Source organism: Gopherus flavomarginatus, chromosome 20, assembly GCF_025201925.1.
Source record: "Gopherus flavomarginatus isolate rGopFla2 chromosome 20, rGopFla2.mat.asm, whole genome shotgun sequence".
Taxonomy (NCBI): domain Eukaryota; kingdom Metazoa; phylum Chordata; order Testudines; family Testudinidae; genus Gopherus; species Gopherus flavomarginatus.
The window spans coordinates 25,168,856-25,186,189 of record NC_066636.1 but is presented as its reverse complement, the minus strand read 5'-3'; the positions used below and the strand labels follow the sequence as shown (position 1 = coordinate 25,186,189).

Below are 17,334 nucleotides of genomic sequence, written 5' to 3'. Positions count from 1 at the left end.
CTTCTGGGAGCTGGGGTCAATTGGCCCCACCAGGTTTAGGGGCAGAACCAAAGCCCTCTGTGCACTGAGTCCCCATCCCTGGGCTCTGGCAGCCTCTTCCTCCTCCTCCCCCGCCAGCCGCTGCCTTTGCTTGTATGCTGCATGCCGCGATGCAGCTCTCCCCATTCTGGGATGGTGGGGTGGGGGGGGTGGGCAGGGGGAGTGTGGGTTGCACCTTTTTACCTCAGGAAGCATGTTGGGAACTCCTGCAGGGAGTCTCCACTGCAGGCGCTTTAAGCTGCACTGACACTTATACAAGAAACCAAATAAAGTTATACACCCCTGGGAGCCAGCTTGGGCTGCCTGGTGTTTGGCCGGCCTGCCGTGGACCTGCACTGGCTGCCTCCATTCTGCAGCTGGGAAGAGCTCTGGCTCAATCCAGGAGAGTGGGAAAAGGAGCCCTGGGGCCCTCACTAATCTGTCATGAGAAAGAAAACATACCTCTCTCTGGGACAGGGACAATGGTCCCATTCTGGCATTGTGTGTGTGGGGGGAATCTGGTCATTGCAGGTGGTGGGGTGGGGGGGGGTGCATCTGTGTATGGAGGCATGTGAGGGCTGTGTGTGTGGAGGTGTGCATCTGGGCACAGTCTGTGAGGGCTCTGTGGGGAGGTGTGCATCTGGGCACAAGGTGTGAGGGCCGTGCGGGGGGAGGTGTGCGTCTGGGCACAGCCTGTGAGGGCTCTGGGGAGGTGTGCATCTGGGCACAAGGTGTGAGGGCCGTGCGGGGGAGGTGTGCGTCTGGGCACAAGGTGTGAGGGCCGTGCGGGGGGAGGTGTGCGTCTGGGCACAGCCTGTGAGGGCCGTGCGGGGGGAGGTGTGCATCTGGGCACAAGGTGTGAGGGCCGTGTGTGTGGAGGTATGTGCATTGAATCAAACACTGGATCAAATGACCTAGGACGATTGTGGAATCACAGTCACTGGAGGTTTTCAAGAACAGGTTAGACAAACCTGTCAGGATGGGGTTAGATAATACTCACTCCTACCTCCAGGCAGGGGCCTGGACTAGGTGACTTCTGAAGGTCCCGGCCTGTCCTACATTCTATGAGCCTGCACTCGGTGGGTGGATCTGTTCGGTGCACACGTGCGTTGGAGGAGGCCAGTCCCTCCCAGCTCCAGCCCCACTCTAGCTTTTGGCTGGAGGATTGGGCTGCTTCTTAGGAGTCTTGGTCCTGGGCTCTGCTTCCTCAGCTGTGGGTGGGCAGGAGCTACCCTGAGCCAAAAGAGAGAGTGCTTCCCTCGCTGTGCAGCTGAGACACACCACCAGACTGGCCTGGGCTACCAGCAGCAGCTTGCACACTCCCTGGGGAAACTGCTCAGCGGATTGGGGGGGGGATGGAAGGGGGCAGCATAGGCTGCTGGGAATGGGGGCCAAGCTGGTGGGGGAGGGGGAAAGAGGCATCTGAGGGGAACTGCAGGTGCAGGCAGTGGGCTGAGTGCATGTGCCAGAGAGAGAAAATCCATGCGAGGCAAGATGGACACAGGGACAGGGGAGAGTTGGGCATTGAGGACCAGGCCGACCTGAGATGGTCTCTGACCCTGGTGGGGGGCAAGGGCTGGTTTGCTTCAGCTGAGGGTGGGAGGGCAGCCGGTGGAGTTATAAGCGATCGTTACATAACTCTCCAGGCCCTCGCACAACAGGCCAGGGACTCACTGCAGGACTGGGGCCAGGGCGCGGGAACCGTGCTGTCTCTGCTGGCAGGCTGTGGGCATCTGCCACCTCTCGCTGCCTTTCTAAGGGGATCTCTCAGCTCTAGGGGGGAGCTGCTCACAGAACTGAGGGTCCTGGGTATAAGTGAAGGGGCTGCTGGGGGGACTGGGGGGTGGGCGAGCTCCTGGTCTCCCCACTTGCTCCCAGGCCCCTGCACTTCCCCAGCTGGCACCGTGGTTCTCCGCAGCCCAGGGAGAGGGGACCTGCTGCGGGGCTCCGTGTCCTCTGCGCCCCGGGGAGAACGGTGGGAACAGGCCGCAGGCTGGACCGAGCCCCCGGGCCACTGGAACTCGGGTGTGATGGGCTGGTGGAGCCCCCGGCCCAGGCTGCCCGGCCCGGCCCCAGGCAGTTCCGGCTCGGCCCGGCCCGGCCCGGCCCCAGGCAGTTCCGGCTCGGCTCGGCTCGGCTCGGGCCCGTCCCCTCCGGGCGCAGCTGGCAGGGTCATGTGACCGCAGTCATGTGACTCTCGGTCCACTCCAGTCCGCGCTTGCGAGAGGCCGCGGAGCCGTCGCTGCTGCCGGACCCTGGCGCCGGCCGGTCCCGCAGGTGAGTGGCCGGAGGAGCCGGATGCCCGGACGCCTGGGTTCTCACCGTGGGCAGGTGCGGCGGGGAGGAGGCGGCTTGTGGCCCGGGATCGGCCCCCGCCGCTGCTCCCATTGCTCAGCCCGGCACACTGAGGCTGGCGCTGTTAGACGGGTGCTGGGATACGGCCGCCGGGTGCCCAGCCAGGGGAGCAGCTGCCCCCACCCCCATAGGTGCTGGAACTAGGAGTCCGGGGGGCCTGCCGCACCCGCTGGCCTGAAGTGGGTTTACAGTTGGGTTCAATGGCTCTCAGCACCCTAGCTATACAAATTGCTCCAGCAGCCCTGCTCCCCCCGCTACTCAGGGGCCCGGAGCCTCTCCCACCGGGTCTGCAGCTTGGTGGGGCAGTCGTGGGACTCTTCCCCCGCCCCATATGGCTGGCAGGGAGGGGCCGAGTGAGTGGGAGCTTGTCCAGCCAGCCCCAGGGGAAGTGCTTGACTCTGCCAGTCAGATTAATATCAAGGCTTTTTCTGAGCCCCTCCCCTCATCCTTCCTGGTGCTTGTGGGTGCCAACTGCCTAGCACCTGAATGAGTGGGGGGAGAGGAGGTTGGCCGATGGGATTTCCTGCGACTGTGGGGCCTATTTCCACTCCTCCGTCCGTTCACGCATCGGGGCAGACTTCCTCTGGGTGGTGTCCGCTGGCTCCCTTGACACCTTTGAGGAGCAGTGGGCGTTGTCTGGGGTTCTCTGCTCGGTGTCCCCATCAGGTTCCCTTCATTTAGTCCTGTGACCTCATTCCTGATCCTGCTTTTTTCATAGGTTGTCCCACGCAATTATTTGGTGTCACAGACCTGTGGATCCTCCCCTTAGGCTGGGGGGAGGTCCTTTAGCAGCAGCCCGCCTGCTTCCTGGATACCAATAGGACCTGAATGAGGGGGTGGGACCAGCAGTGTTCTGTTTTGTTAGCCCAATCTCTGTTTCTCACGCAGGACTCTTTATGGCATTAGAAGGGCACACAGGGCAATATCTTCATCAACAACTTAGATATTGGCATAGAAAGTACGCTTGTTAAATTCCCAGATGATACCAAACTGGGAGGGATTGCAACTGCTTTGGAGGACAAGGTCATAATTCAAAATGATCTGGACAAATTGGAGAAATGGTCTGACATAAACAGGAAGAAGTTTAATAAAGACAAATGCAAAGTGCTCCACTTAGGAAGGAACAATCAGTTTCACACATACAGAATGGGAAGAGACTGTCTAGAAAGGAGTATGGCGGAAAAGGATCTAGCGGTTATAGTGGACCACAAGCAAAATATGAGTCAACCGTGTGATACTGTTGCAAAAAAAGCAAACGTGATTCTGGGATGCATTAACAGGTGTGTTGTGAGCAAGACACGAGAAGTCATTCTTCCGTTCTACTCTGCGCTGGTTAGGCCTCAGCTGGAGTATTGTGTCCAGTTCTGAGCACCGCATTTCAAGAAAGATGTGGGGAAATTGGAGAGGGTCCAGAGAAGAGCAACAAGAATGATTAAAGGTCTAGAGAACATGACCTATGAAGGAGGCTGAAAGAATTGGGTTTGTTTAGTTTGGAAAAGAGAAGACTGAGAGGGGACATGATAGCAGTTTTCAGGTATCTAAAAGGGTGTCATCAGGAGGAGGGAGAAAACTTGTTCACCTTAGCCTCTAATGATAGAACAAGCAGCAATGGGCTTAAACTGCAGCAAGGGAGATTTAGGTTGGACATTAGGAAAAAGTTCCTAACTGTCAGGGTGGTTAAACACTGGAATAAATTGCGTAGGGAGGTTGTGGAATCTCCATCTCTGGAGATATTTAAGAGTAGGTTAGATAAATGTCTGTCAGGGATGGTCTAGACAGTATTTGGTCCTGCCATGAGGGCAGGGGACTGGACTTGATGACCTCTCGAGGTCCCGTCCAGTCCTGGAATCTATGAATCCCCGCCTCAAGGACCCGTGGAGACAAGCACAGAGGCCTGCGGTCAATCAGGGCTAGTGCTGGAGTTTTGATCTAGGCTCTTTCAAATTCATAATTTTAATCCTGACGTGGAATCCACAGGAAAAATAATCCCAGTAAAGGTGCGATAATTATGTGGCCTCATCCTCTCAAAATCTATCTCTTGGGGAAAAGGGAATTCTTGGCAGTCTAAACCAGAGTGAGTCTTGGGCTATGGGTGTCATTTCCAGGCAAGAGGTGAATGTGACATTACCAGTTATCCAGATTTTAAGTAACTTTTCTTCCCCATGTGGCCTGAACTAACCTACAGCTGGCAGGGTCAAAAATTTCTTTTTTGGTTTTATTTTCAGTGTGTTGTCCCACAGTGCTTTTCAGCTAGAGGCATCACTAAGCACTTTGCATATTCTCCACACAGTGAGTACTTACTACTGAAATGCGCCCAGCTCCAGGGTGGAATGCAGCAGTTGTGTACCAGGAAGAACGGCGCAACAAGTGTTGCAGGAAGTGAGTAATAACTCCATCCCCTGACATTGCAGGGAATTCTAGTTTGGCAGAGTATTGCCCAAGTGGGAATTTGACCAGGATGCCAGGGTTAATACAGGACACTGTAAGAAGTCGTGTGGCAGTAGATGTAGTTTGGTATGACTGGGCATTTGCTAATCCCTCGTTAAGGCTGCCATCGTAATCGAGGTCAGGTGGAACTGAGCCATTGCAAAAGATGCCTGTGTTACTGGCTAGGGAAGATGGATGGGGTCCTTACGCAAGCACCCAGCTCCTCTCTTGCCGCCTTCCCCCTGTCTCTCCCACCCATTGTCGTTCACTCTGTGCCCTCACAGGGTGAGTCCCATGCTGTCATCGTTTCCTGCCCAGGTGTCTGATGGTTCCAGGGCCTCCTGATTCTCTCTGGCTGGGGCCGGCACCAATGCACAGATCAGTGTTGTGTGGGAATGGGATGGACCTGCTCTCTGCTCCCTTGCTCTGATCATTAATGAAGTTGGTAAATATAAGACCAGATTTCTGAGGTGCCCACTACAACCGCTTAAGTGCTGGGTCAGGTGAGCCTCAGGGGCAGGTGGGGTTCAGGGTGAGGGGAAGGATTAGCTGGTATCCCGGGAGCAGGGGCTGCTGGATAAGAAGGGACAAAGTCAGGGTGGCTGAAGGAGACTAGGGGTGTGGTTGGGAAGAGACTGGGGGTGGGACGAGACTTGGGGAAATGAGATCAGATGTGGGAGGGACTGGAGCCAAGGCTCCCTTTAAAAGAGAGGCTGGGGCTGGCTGTGGAGGTGGAGGCCTTGCTGAGTCACAGCTTGGGTTTGGCTGGGCGGAAGGACAGGACAGGGAGGTGAGTTTGAGACAGGAGTTACCAGAGCGGCTCAGCTCCCTGACACCCTCCGCCGGCAGGTGGCCGCCTCTCTTTGTGCTGCTCCAGGAGTCCCTGCGGTGCTGGGCTCGCCTGACTGCTGCTGAGGCTGGAGCTGCTGAGGGCGCAGTGAGTGGGGAGCGAGTGACCCAGCGGCCCCGACACTCACAGCCTCCATCCTGCTTTCAGGCCCAGGTGCCCAGTGCCGTGCTCGCTGGGACTGGCTGTGGGGGTGGCGCTGGGCAGGAAAGGCGCCATGTGGGTCGGGTGTGCCAGCATCATGGGCTGGTTCCTTTTCATCCAGACAGTGCCCAGGGTGGCAGGTAAGTGGTTGTGATGTGTCATGTGTGTGCCCCGGGGGGAGAGTTCCTCCTGGGTGCAGCTCATCCTCTGCACTTCTCCTCGGGGTGGGGGTGGAGGTGGGGGCGTAGTGGGGTATTGGCTGGCGCAGGAGTCTTGGGGGTTGAGGGACCAAAGGGTGTGCTGAGAATCCTGCTGCACCTGGGATGGGTGCCTGGGACTGTGTGGGAGGGACCTCTCTCAGGGGCATCCCCAGAGCTCGGAGGAATGGGATTGGTCGGGGGGGGGATATCCTCTCCCAGGAGGGGTGGGGAAGCCCCAAACAGTACCCGGAGCCCTGCCCCAGCCCTATCTGTCTCCTCATCCCTAGGTAGTCGTCCCTGCAGCCCCCAGTATTTTGGCCATGGCTTGATGGCGTGTGAGTGCAATGCCACCTATTGTGACATGCTGGACCCCGTTGTCATCCCGGCCCTGGGCACGTACGCCAAGTATGAGAGCAGCAAGATGGGCAAGCGGCTGGAGCGCAGCGAGGGGAGGTTCCAGAGCGACTCCACGGCCCCAGGTATCGGCTTGGGCACTTGGGATGCCAAGGGCAGGGCTGGCCGCTGTCCCTGGCTCTTGCTGCCAGCTGCAGGGCTCTGAGCTGGGCTGCTCTCTGCCCCACAGATCTGTTGCTGAAGCTGGACACGGCACAGCGGTACCAGAAAGTGAAGGGCTTTGGTGGCTCCGTCACAGACTCAGCCGCGATGAACATCCTGTCCCTGTCCAAGGAGACCCAACGCCACCTGCTCGCATCCTACTTCACGGAGGAAGGTGAGAGCTGGGGGCTGATTTGGGGCAGGACTGTATGGAATTGACCTGCTGGTGGGGGGCAGGCAGGCCCCAGCTCTGGGCTCATGGCTCTCAGGAGCTGCACGTCCCGTGTCCTGCAGCCTGAGGTCCCCTGTCCCCATGTGCAGTCACTGGGAGCTGAGTCACCTCCTTCCTGTCCCACAGGGATCGAGTACAACCTGCTCCGCATCCCCATGGCCAGCTGTGACTTCTCCACCCACCCCTACAGCTATGACGACACCCCCTACGACTACCAGCTCCTCAACTTTACCCTGAAGGATGAGGATACAAAGCTGAAAGTGAGCAGCACTGGATGGGGAGGGGACCCTGCTGAGGGGGAAGGACCCTGGCCACAGTGAGGGGGCCCAGGCAGGAAGGATGAGGGGGCCTGGCTGTGGGGAAGGGAGCCTAGCCACGGCGGGCCAACCATGGGGAGGCCTGAAGCACAAGATGGAGCAGGGAGTGGCCAGTCCCAATTTGCTCAGGTTTTCTGCTCCCCAACCAAGCTCCCAGGTCCCATATCATCTAGGGTATTTTCTGTGGCCATCATGGGCCAGGGATGACCCCCCACCGCCCTGTGGCACTCACCCCTCAGCCATTGCTCTGGGTGTCCATCAGATGCTCCTTGGCTGCCTTGACAGCCCTGCAGAGCAGGCGTCTCCCAGCCCCTCCTGCGTGGCGAGTTGTGAGGGGAAAGTCCCATCTATGCAGTGAGTGGGGAGCGAGTGACCCAGCGCCCCTGTCTTGCAGCCTTTCTGGGCTCACTTCTGCGTCTGCAGCCCTGAGCTGCCACGTGCTGCCCTCCTTAGAGGGAGCAGCCCTCAGGGGACCATTGTGTCTAGGCACGTTCCTTCCTGAGACCCCGCGGCATATGGTGAGCTGGTTCCGATGCTGTGTCCCTTCAGATCCCCATTCTCCACCAAGCCATGGCCTTGTCCAAGAAGCCACTGTCCCTGGTCGCTAGTCCCTGGTCATCCCCAGTCTGGATGAAAACCAACGGGGAGATGAAAGGGAAGGGAAGTCTGAAGGGGAAGCCAGGGGACAAGTATCACAAGACCTGGGCCAACTACTTCATCAGGTAAAGGGCAGCCCGGGGCGGGGGCTCTCCTGGGAGAGGAGCTGGCAGGATGGGGAGTGGGTCTTGGTGGGTACAAGTGGCCCTGGGGCTGTGCGAGGGAAGGGGCAGGACGGGCCATTGAAGGAGTCAGTGTGAGCAGGGCCGCTGAGAGCAGATTTGGGCCCCGGTGAAAAATTTTTTTCGGGCCCCCCAGCAAGGCCGGACCCCAGGCCCCTTCCGGACCGCCGGCCCCGGTAATTTGTCCCGACTCCCCCCCCACCTCCGGTCGGCCCTGGGTGTGAGCTCCTTGAGCCAGCAGAATGGCAGACTGTGAGCGAGGTCTGTACAGTCCATGCGAGTGGGGGGTAGGGGGACTGGTCTCTGCACCCTAGGAGGGGCACTGGGGGGCGGGGCTGGAGCTGCTAATGTTTCTCGTCCCCGGCCCCCAGGTTCCTGGACGAATACGCCAAGCACAACCTGACGTTCTGGGCGGTGACGGCACAGAACGAGCCCACAGCTGGACTGATAAACAACTACCCCTTCCAGTGCCTGGGCTTCACTGCCGAGCACCAGCGAGACTTCATCGCCCAGGACCTAGGTCCGGCGCTGGCCAACAGCTCGCACAAGGGCACCCAGCTCATCATGCTGGATGACAACAGAATGCTGCTCCCACGCTGGGCCAAAGTGGTGAGTCTGCACACTGAGGCCTGTTGCTCCTTCACCTGTTCTTCTGGGGCTGGCTGTGCGTGAGCTCTGCTCTGTGGGGAGATACTGGGTGTTGGGATTGGCCTGTGGTCTGAGCATACTCAACCGGCACATTCCTGGCGGTGCCTGGCGTGTGCCCTGCTGGGCTTCCTGCCAGGCTGAGCAGGGTGCTCCCTCTTCCAAGGGCTGGGTGCTCTTAGGACATACAGGGAGACCCCAGTCCTGCCAAAGCTGCTCCCATTACCCCTGGATGACTGCGGGGCTGCTGGGGCAGAGAGCACACTCCAGCCCCCAGAGACAGCTGCCCTGATCCTTCCTCAAGGTGCCCGCTGGGGCAGCGGGGTTCCATGTAGTTGCCTCTGATTTCCAGCCCTTTCGGCCTGGCTGTAAGCGTGGAGGCTGTGCTGACCGCCTGGCTTGGCAACCGCTGCTCCCAGGAGAGCTGCCAGCCTTCCCATTCATGTTGTTTATCACAGCAGTGCCTGGAGGCTGGGCCCTGCTTCGCAGTGTGGAGGAGGCTGTGCCTTAGGCAGGCAGGAGGTGACACTGGTGGCGACCAGCAGTTGCTGCAGCAAAGCAGCTCCTGGCCCTGGGGGAGTTTTGATGGAGAATAGCAAGCCCAGCATGGGGCTCCCCCCAGTCCCCACAGGCTGCCCAGCTTGGGATTCCCAAGCACACATCCGATGCTCTCAGCTGATCTGCATGGGTGCGATGATGCCTGGGGTCTGGGGCAGCCAGGACCCAGCAACCCAGGGCGCTGAGCTCCCAGCTCTCTGATGGTTCCTTTCTTTTGTGGGACCCGTTTGCTCTCTGCTTGGGCTGCAGGGTCTTCTCAGTGCTGGGGGTGCTTGGCCCTATCTGCCTGTTCTCTGCTTTCGAGGATGCAGCCTCTGGGTTTCCCAGGAACCGGCCGTGGTAGAGACCTGGCTGGGAACCAAGTGCCTGATGTCCAGCCTGGATGAAGCAGGGGTAAAGTTGGCTGGCCAGGGAGCCCCAGGGGCTCCTGCCCTGGCTGTTCTCCTGGGACTCTTGGGCCCCGAGTAATCTTGGCTTCCTGGGAAGCAGCAGGGGCTTGTCCTGCGTTTTGTTTTCCACCCAGGAAATCCTGGCCTTCCCTCGCAATGTCTGGGTGGGCCAGCGCAGAGCGGAGTGCTGAGACAGTCCTTCCAGCACGCCATGCTGCCCTGGCCTCTGGACTTGTTCCCAGCTGCAGAGCAGTGAGCCGCTCGTGTGTCCCGGCTGGCATAGGGGCTGATCTCTCGGCACCTGCGCTGTCATTCAGGGCAGCAGAGTGCCTGGACCTGTGCTGTTGGGCAGAGCCCATCTGGAGTGTGCTCTCCAATGGGTGGCGTCACTGGGCCCTTCTTTCTCCTGCTGTCTCCAAGGGTGTGGGTCTGGAAGGCCCTTGAAGGCCTGGGCCAGTAAGTGACTGCTCCTCCTTCCTTCCTTCCCAGATACTGGGTGACCCAAATGCTGCTCGCTACGTCCATGGCATCGGCGTCCACTGGTACCTGGATTTCATCGCTCCCGTAGAGGACACCTTGTTACCGACCCATGACCTCTTCCCTGATTACTTCATCTTGGCCACAGAGGCCTGCATTGGGTCCCACTTCTGGGAGAGGGACGTTATCCTGGGCTGCTGGGATCGGGGGAACCAGTACAGCCACAGCATCCTGACGGTAAGGCCCGCTCGGGTCCCCCACGCAAGCTGCCTTGGGAGCATCTCCTGCCCTGTCCCTTGCCTCCAGCTGAGCATCTCTGCCATCCCCTCACAGGACCTGAACAACTTTGTCACCGGCTGGATCGACTGGAACCTGGCCCTGGACCTGGAGGGGGGGCCCAACTGGGTCCAGAACTACGTGGACAGCCCAGTCATCGTGGACAGGAAAAAGGATCTCTTCTACAAGCAGCCCATGTTCTACCACCTGGGGCATTTCAGGTGAGCTGGGACATTCCTGGTCGGCTGGTGAGGGCTGCAGAGATTGTGCCCACAGCCGGCTCAGTACACGTGTGCTGGTGAGTGAACTCCCAGGGTCAAAAGAGTCACAGGTGTGTGAAACGCTTTTCCAGCCCAGCCCAGAAAATGAGATACCGAGAGGCCCGAGTTTTCTCCGAGGGACCTCGGTTTACTCGATTTCTTGACCAACACCCAAACCCTTTGTTCTAAAGTTGAAAGTTTGTTGATTTAAACACAAGGAAGAACCAGAAGTTAAAAGAAACATTTATACAGAAATCGAAATTGGGTGATTATGCAAAACAAACTTAATTAAAACCTTGAAAATTTTTCTCCTTTGGGAGGCAAAATCTTAGTTTTTCATTTTTAGAACAACTTTCTTTGAGGGAAAGGAAAGGGTTAATGTTGATCTGCAAAGAGTATTCATGTCTCCTGTTTCTAACAGGCAGGCAGCCTGCTGGGCGACTGGAAGCTGAGGTTCTCCCTCTTCCCCTCACACCCAGTATCTTTAAGAACCCCCGCCCAAAGGGGAAAACGTGGCCAGCCTGCCTGGTTTATTCCTGCATTATTTTGCCCACCAAACATTTGACACACCAATTTTGCTTTATTAATTTTCGGTTCCACATTTCCTGTTCTCTAACCTGCGTCATTTTAGCGCTGCTCTTGGGGGATGCTAGGAGGCGCTTTGCATTTGGGCTCACGTGCTTTGTGTGTTTTGGGTTCTGTGCACCCATTCAATTTAATGATTGAAAACAACTTGACCTATTTCCTGGTTCACGCTCGATCCGGCAGGGCTTTAGGTGACTCTGACACCTCAGGGAGTTGTGCAGCCTTTTTACGCCGGAGCTCACAACTGGGATAAATTTTAGGTCCAGTAATGACAGCAGTGCCCAGTGAGCCAGGCTCTTCTCCCTCTCACCTCAGGCTGAGGCCGTTGGCCCAGCCTTGTCTCTCGGGGCTGTCACTGTCCTTCCCTCTATGCTCACCACTCCCTCTTGTCTGCGCAGCAAGTTCATCCCCGAGGGCTCGCAGCGCATCGGGCTGGTTGTCTCCAAGAAGAGCTGCAAGTGCAGCATGGAATACGCAGCCTTCCTGCGCCCGGATGGCGCTGCTGTGGTTGTGGTCCTGAACAGGTGCGTGGCTGGGCCTGGAGTGTGGGAGCCTCGTCCAGAAAGGCAGTGGGGCAGGGGCTTAGGGAGTCAGTGCTGGGATAAGAGTTGGGAGCCCGGAGCTGGCTTTGGGGCAGGCAGGACGAAAGAGACTTGGAGATAACCAGGCTACTCACTGTGCACTGCAAGAATAGTGCTGGTGGGGGCAGAGGAGGGCCAAGCCGCTGGCCTGAGCATTAGCAGGTGCCCCCAGCTCTGCAGGAGGCACATACCCTGCTCCCACGAGCTCACAGTACAATCAAGGGGACTGGGGAACCGTGGAAGCAGCTGGCAGGGGGGCAGAGGGGAGGCACTGAACACATGGTGGGTGAGAGCTCTGTTGGTCACATTCACTGATCCTCATCTGGAGAGGGGCCTGGGACCAGGGGGAGGTTAGCTGTGGTCCCTTCCCTTTGCTCCTGCGGCCCACATGGCACTACAGTAGTGGAGCTGGCTCTACTGGGCAGCCATGCAGTCTGACTGACTCTGCCCCTCGCCCCCCCAGGTACTCCACAGACGTCCCATTCAGGATCTCAGACCCAGGCGTTGGCTTCATTGAGGCTGTGGCTCCGGCTGACTCCATCCAGACCTACCTGTGGAGACGGCAGTGAGAAGGCTCGGGGGGCCTGGGGCAGAGGAAGGTGGGGGGTGGAGGAGGACTTGGCATGCTGCTCTGGAGAGTCGCTCTGTGGGGCCATTGCAGGCAGGTCTGGGTGGAGCCCTCAGGGGGACAGGGAGGCCAGTGCTCACCTAGATCTGCCCCTTGCAAAGCACAGCACCTGAGCAGGGGCAGAGCTGAGCCACAAGCCTGCAGCATGTCTAGAACCAGGTGGGCCCTACTGGACCAGGGGACAGAGGGAGCTGGCTCCCTTTGCCCCACAGGAGTAGAGAGCCACGTGCTGTAACCACGATCACTGCTGCTCTGCCAAACAGCAGCTCTCTCTGGGCATCCCTCCTCTGGCTGCGAGCGGTCTGGGTGCCTGTCTGAAGCTTTACATCAACTGGGAGTTAAAACCTCACTGCCTCTCCCCTCCCATGCGCTGCGTCCCTGGCTGCCCCTGCCCCAGTGACACTTCCTTGGGTGCCTCTGGGGCAGGACCCGGCTTGAACTAGGGAGACCGGAACAGCTGGGTCTGGAGGGGAAACACCTGAGTATGCTGGTAAATAGTCTCCTTTACAAACCCCCTGCTGGAGACTCAGTCCACAGGGTGGTAAGCGAGTCCCCTGGGCCAGGACGGTGGCTTCATGCGGAGATCCAGTGGGCAGGTGTTGCGCAGCCGCCAGGAGCCATTACCCCTGGGCTGAGCACTGCAGACTGGTCTGCCCCAGGGAGGTCCATCTTTGGGGTGGGTGCCACAGCTGGCTCCCAACCTCCCGCTGGCTTGCTGGGCTGCCTGTTCTGGTGCTGTCTGTCGGCATCTCTGGCCTTCCCCCGTCAGGCTGCAAGATGTGGAATGGCAGGGAGCTCCTTGAGGTTGGCCTCCCACCCCAGACAGTGGCTGATAACTGGAGGAGGGGGTCACAGACCAGAGCCCAGTCTCATTCAGCCTCTGGGCCCTGCATTCCTTGTCCCTCTGTGACAGAATCCGGCTCCAGTGGGGCATATTGGATGCTGTTCCACCCCCACCAAGCTCCCCAGGCCAGGGACTTTGCCTGGCAAAATTCATGCTGTGGATGGTGCTGTATACACTGAATAATTGTTGACTAGCAGAGGGTGCAGCAGCCCAGGGAACATGGTGCTCTGACAGCACCTGCCCCAGGGCTCGCAGGCCTGAGGGAGAGGAAATAAGGAATGGGTGAGAGAGCATCTTTACCTTTTCTGCAAATAGCAGAGCAAGGGCCCAGCAGATGAAATTGAAAGGAAATAAATATTCAAAGTACATAAAAAGAAATAATTTTAACAGGGTGCATAATTTACCTGTGGCACTCACTGCCACAAGATTTCACTGAGGCCAAGAGCTGATAGGATTCCAAAAAAGCATTAGCCATTTATATGGCTACTGATTAACACCCATAGTTATATTTCGAGAGGATAAAACCGAAGCTTGGACAAAATCTAACCCCTCCTGCTTCCGAGTGTGATCCAGTGGCTTACTGCTCTAGGAGGGACGAGCAGACCAGTGGCCCCGTGACTGAAGCTGAGCCATTTTGTACGTAAGGCAGGTGTTTCACCACTGGTTTCTGTGTGAGGAACACAGCATACTTTCCTCCACATTCCACCTCCTACTTTTGGAGCACAGAATGAAATTGCTGAACATTGCCAAGTAATTTGGTTGGTTACTTTGAATAAAAATTAATTTAAAATGGTTCCTTTAAGAAGTTTAGCACCTGGTGTCAGACTGTTCTGTGTGTCCTGAATGATCTTATTAATGGGATAACAGATGCTTCAAACTGCCCACTTCAGGCTCCCTGAAAACTGGTGCATTGACTACAGTTGAAGACTTTTTTTTGTTTTGTTTTGTTTTTTAAAGAAGATTAATGGTAATTTTTTGGCAGCGGTCTTCATAACTGCAAGTTTCTTCAACAGGGACTGACAACTAATCAACTTCTGCAGAGAGTTCTGTACACAACGGCTGGCTGCCATCTCCTTTGGCTCAGTGGCAGCAAAGCTGAAAGTGCCCTCAGCAAAGATGCTATCTTTCAGAATGACCCATGGTAAATGAAGCCAACCTGCCCTTAGGGATGCTGGTGGGGCTGGACAGCAGAGAGACTGTCAGTCCTAAAGAAACAAATGGCTTTGAAAAGCTCCTTGTTTCACCCAATCTGCTCACCAGGGAGGGGAACAGGAGGAAGCTTCAGAGTGGACATGGGCTTGCATGCACACAGAGGAGTGTGAGGTGAACCGGGTGTGAGCAAGGGACTCGTGGGCGGGGGGAAGTGGCCTGTGTGCTCTGGCTACTTTGCACTGCTCCAGAGTGGGGTGCACAGCCAAAGTGCTGTGGTGAAGCTGCCCCATCAATGAAACATTGAAGGTTGATGCACCCCAGCATCACCTCATTTGCAGTATCACTAGTAATGTGTAGTTCTCATGGTAAGTTTGTAGTAATAATAATAGAAGGCAGGGAAACCACCAGTTGCAATCTGTTGAAATGGCATTAAGCCTGTGTGTGTCTATCAGAACCTGCAAATGTTACAGGGATGTTGCAATTATCACCAAGCTAGGCATTATAAACCCAGGAAATCCTGAAGTGAAGAAAGTTAAAAGCAGTTGCCACGTGTTCCTTAAGGCTTGGGAATGCAGAATTTAAGGTTTGCAAACATCTCTAACTCCAGCCTTCGGCAACAGGATGAAATGAAGGGAGAAAATCTAATATGTCTAAATCTGTTTAAGTGGGAAGTGCAAGTGTTGTTACACAGGGATCAGTGTCTGGCTCTTGCATGATGTTGCTACAAGGCGGCCGCACGTTTGTTTGGGTGCCGTAAGCTGGGCATTTCCAGCCCCTAATAACCATGTCTGGATTGCGTTTGTCTTTAACCTTCACTTGGCCTTTCCTGGGTTTGTGAGGCTTGTGTCCCCTTAACGGTTTTAAGACACTGCCACGCACTCAACCTCACCTCCACATTCAGCTGGGACTCCTGGAATGTATGTTCTGAGGGATTTTACCCCATCCTCTGACATGGTCCAAGACCAGCTGTAAGATGACCATGTGTCCGGCCAGATTTGCAGGGGGGGTTCTAGGGAATGATCTGCCCTAAGCCCCAAAGGGCTGGAAGGGGCAGGGGTCTCATCTTCTTGGCCTGCTCCCTGCCCCTGGAGTGGGTGAAAAGTCAAAGATTTGCAAGTGCTGCCAGAGGATTTGAAGGTTACGTTGGAGCAAGTGTTGAGAAATCCTCCCTGGATTCCCCCTCACGTTCATGCAAAGCCAGGGATGGGCCCTGTCACCAGGACTGAGCAGGGAATGATCACCGAGTGGTGCGGCGTGCAAGGCAGGTGTCACCGTGTCCCTGTCAGCTCTGTAGAGCAGGGCAAAGCCTGTTAGTTCCTGTCACCTCAGCAGCCTGCTGCACAGGTGCCAGTCTGGCTTTGCTGGCTGGCAGCCAGTGGCTCGGGCTGAATCGCCGGGTGAACAGGGCTGGTCGTGTGAGACCTGAACCTGTGGTGGCTCTGGGGGGTGCCAGGGCCCTTGGGGCTGGCCTGAGGGGAGCAGGGGAACAGGCAAGGTGCGTACACAGACACTGAGCGTGGGCTGTTTTCTGAGCACCACAGCAGCCCTTCCAGGGGTGAGTTGGGGAAATGGGCACAGAGAGGTGAGAGCCCATGGCCAAGCAGTGGCCTTGGGGCCTGGAGCTACACCAGTGATGTAGGCAGGGGGTGGGGGTGCTTTGACCTTTCTGCCCCTGGTATGGTTCTGTGAGTCGGTCAGTGGCCTGCTGCCTGCCTGGCTCTGGACTGCGGAGCAGGGCCGTGCACCGAGCCGCGCTTTGGAGCCATTATTAAAGTCACTTTCCTAAAGCAGAATTGCTACCCTGGGAATGGGCTGGGCCCCAAGCCCCCGTCCAGCTTCAGGGGAGACCAAGAGGCCTTCTCCCTGACTGGCCCAGCCCGGTCCGGCTGGAGCTCCCCAGCCATCAGGCAGGCAGGTAGAGAGAAGCTGAGGGGCTGATCACAATGCGTCTCTGAGATGGGGCTTGGAAGAGGGCTGGGGGGCTCCCCTTGGCCAGGCATCTCCTTGTGGGCTGTGGGGGGTTGGGACAAGGGGCTTCTCTCTGGTGGGTCACATTCCACATGAAGCCTCCTTGGAGATTTCAGTCCCTCCCCCCCAGCCTTCCTAGGACACGTTGGCCTGGCTGCAGCCTGCCAGTCGGGTGCATCCTGTGCACTGGCCTCCCTAAGGATCCCCGCGTCTGCTCTATCGTGGGCTGGTTCCTTCTCATCCAGAGAGCGCCCGGGGTGGCAGGTAAGCGCTTGTAATGCGTCGTGTGTGACCCGGGGGAAGGGTCCCTCCTGGGGGCAGCTCAGCCTCTGCACTTCGTCCTCATGACCTGTGTGCTCCTGCGGAGCTGCCCCATCAGTCCCCGTCCCATGCCCGCGATGCCCACGCTGCCGGCATCTGTAACGTTCGTGCTTTCAGTTTCCCAAATGCTCAGAGTGCAAGGGGGGTGGTCCCTGACTTGAGGCTGGAGGGACATCCAGGAAAGAGAGTAGGGATGGTGGGGGGCAAGGACCCAGAGGAAGACCAGGACATGGGGGAGAGGGGATGGAGGTCAGGATGCAGTTGAGTGTGAGCTAGCACATGGGCTACAGACAGGTGGGGGGGGGCTTAGGAAAACGAGGCCAGATGGGGGGTGGGCGATAGGCCACGGGGAGGCAGAATGCTAGAGAATAAAGCAAATGGTGGGGGGGTTTGGAGCCTGGGGCATAGGGGAAGGGAGCAGACCCCAGTGGGGCAAGAGGCAGATGAGGTGAATGACAGAACCTGGGTGGCAGATGGGCAGGGACATGGGGAGAAATGGGGGGCAGGGGCAGATGGCTGGGGGGAGCAGGACAAAGGTCTCTCTGGGCAGGGGTGGCTCTAGGTATTTTGCTGCCCCAAGCACAGCAGGCAGGCTGCCTTCGGCAGCTTGCCTGCGGGAGGTCCCCGGTCCTGCGGATTTGGCGGCATGCCTGCGGGAGGTCTGCCGAAGCCACGGGACCAGCAGACCCTCTGCAGGCAAGCCGTCAAAGGCAGCCTGCCTGCTGCCCTCGCAGCGACCGACCGGCAGAGCGCCCCCTCCCCCCCCGTGGCTTGCT

The 17,334-nt window shown here is 57.7% G+C and overlaps 1 protein-coding gene across 6 annotated transcripts; it reads left to right on the top strand.

Annotated features, from left to right (window-relative positions):
• The first annotated feature begins 2,198 nt into the window (after positions 1-2,198).
• LOC127037903 (lysosomal acid glucosylceramidase-like) lies at positions 2,199-14,467 on the top strand. Of its 6 annotated transcripts, none has more exons than XM_050930075.1 (13): positions 2,199-2,295; positions 4,599-4,752; positions 5,798-5,931; positions 6,279-6,470; positions 6,575-6,721; positions 6,905-7,038; positions 7,645-7,817; positions 8,246-8,483; positions 9,956-10,180; positions 10,277-10,440; positions 11,463-11,588; positions 12,109-12,210; positions 14,131-14,467. In XM_050930075.1, exons 2-13 carry the CDS (start codon positions 4,682-4,684, stop codon positions 14,135-14,137), a joined length of 1,713 nt encoding a protein of 570 aa, XP_050786032.1. In that variant the 5' UTR covers positions 2,199-2,295; positions 4,599-4,681; the 3' UTR covers positions 14,138-14,467. The 6 variants fall into 6 exon arrangements, with proteins under 6 accessions (XP_050786032.1, XP_050786033.1, XP_050786037.1 ...); XM_050930076.1 differs by having other exon boundaries at positions 2,210-2,295; positions 4,664-4,752; XM_050930080.1 differs by lacking the exon at positions 4,599-4,752 and adding an exon at positions 5,085-5,303 and having other exon boundaries at positions 2,213-2,295; positions 14,131-14,466.
• The last annotated feature ends 2,867 nt before the right edge of the window (positions 14,468-17,334 follow it).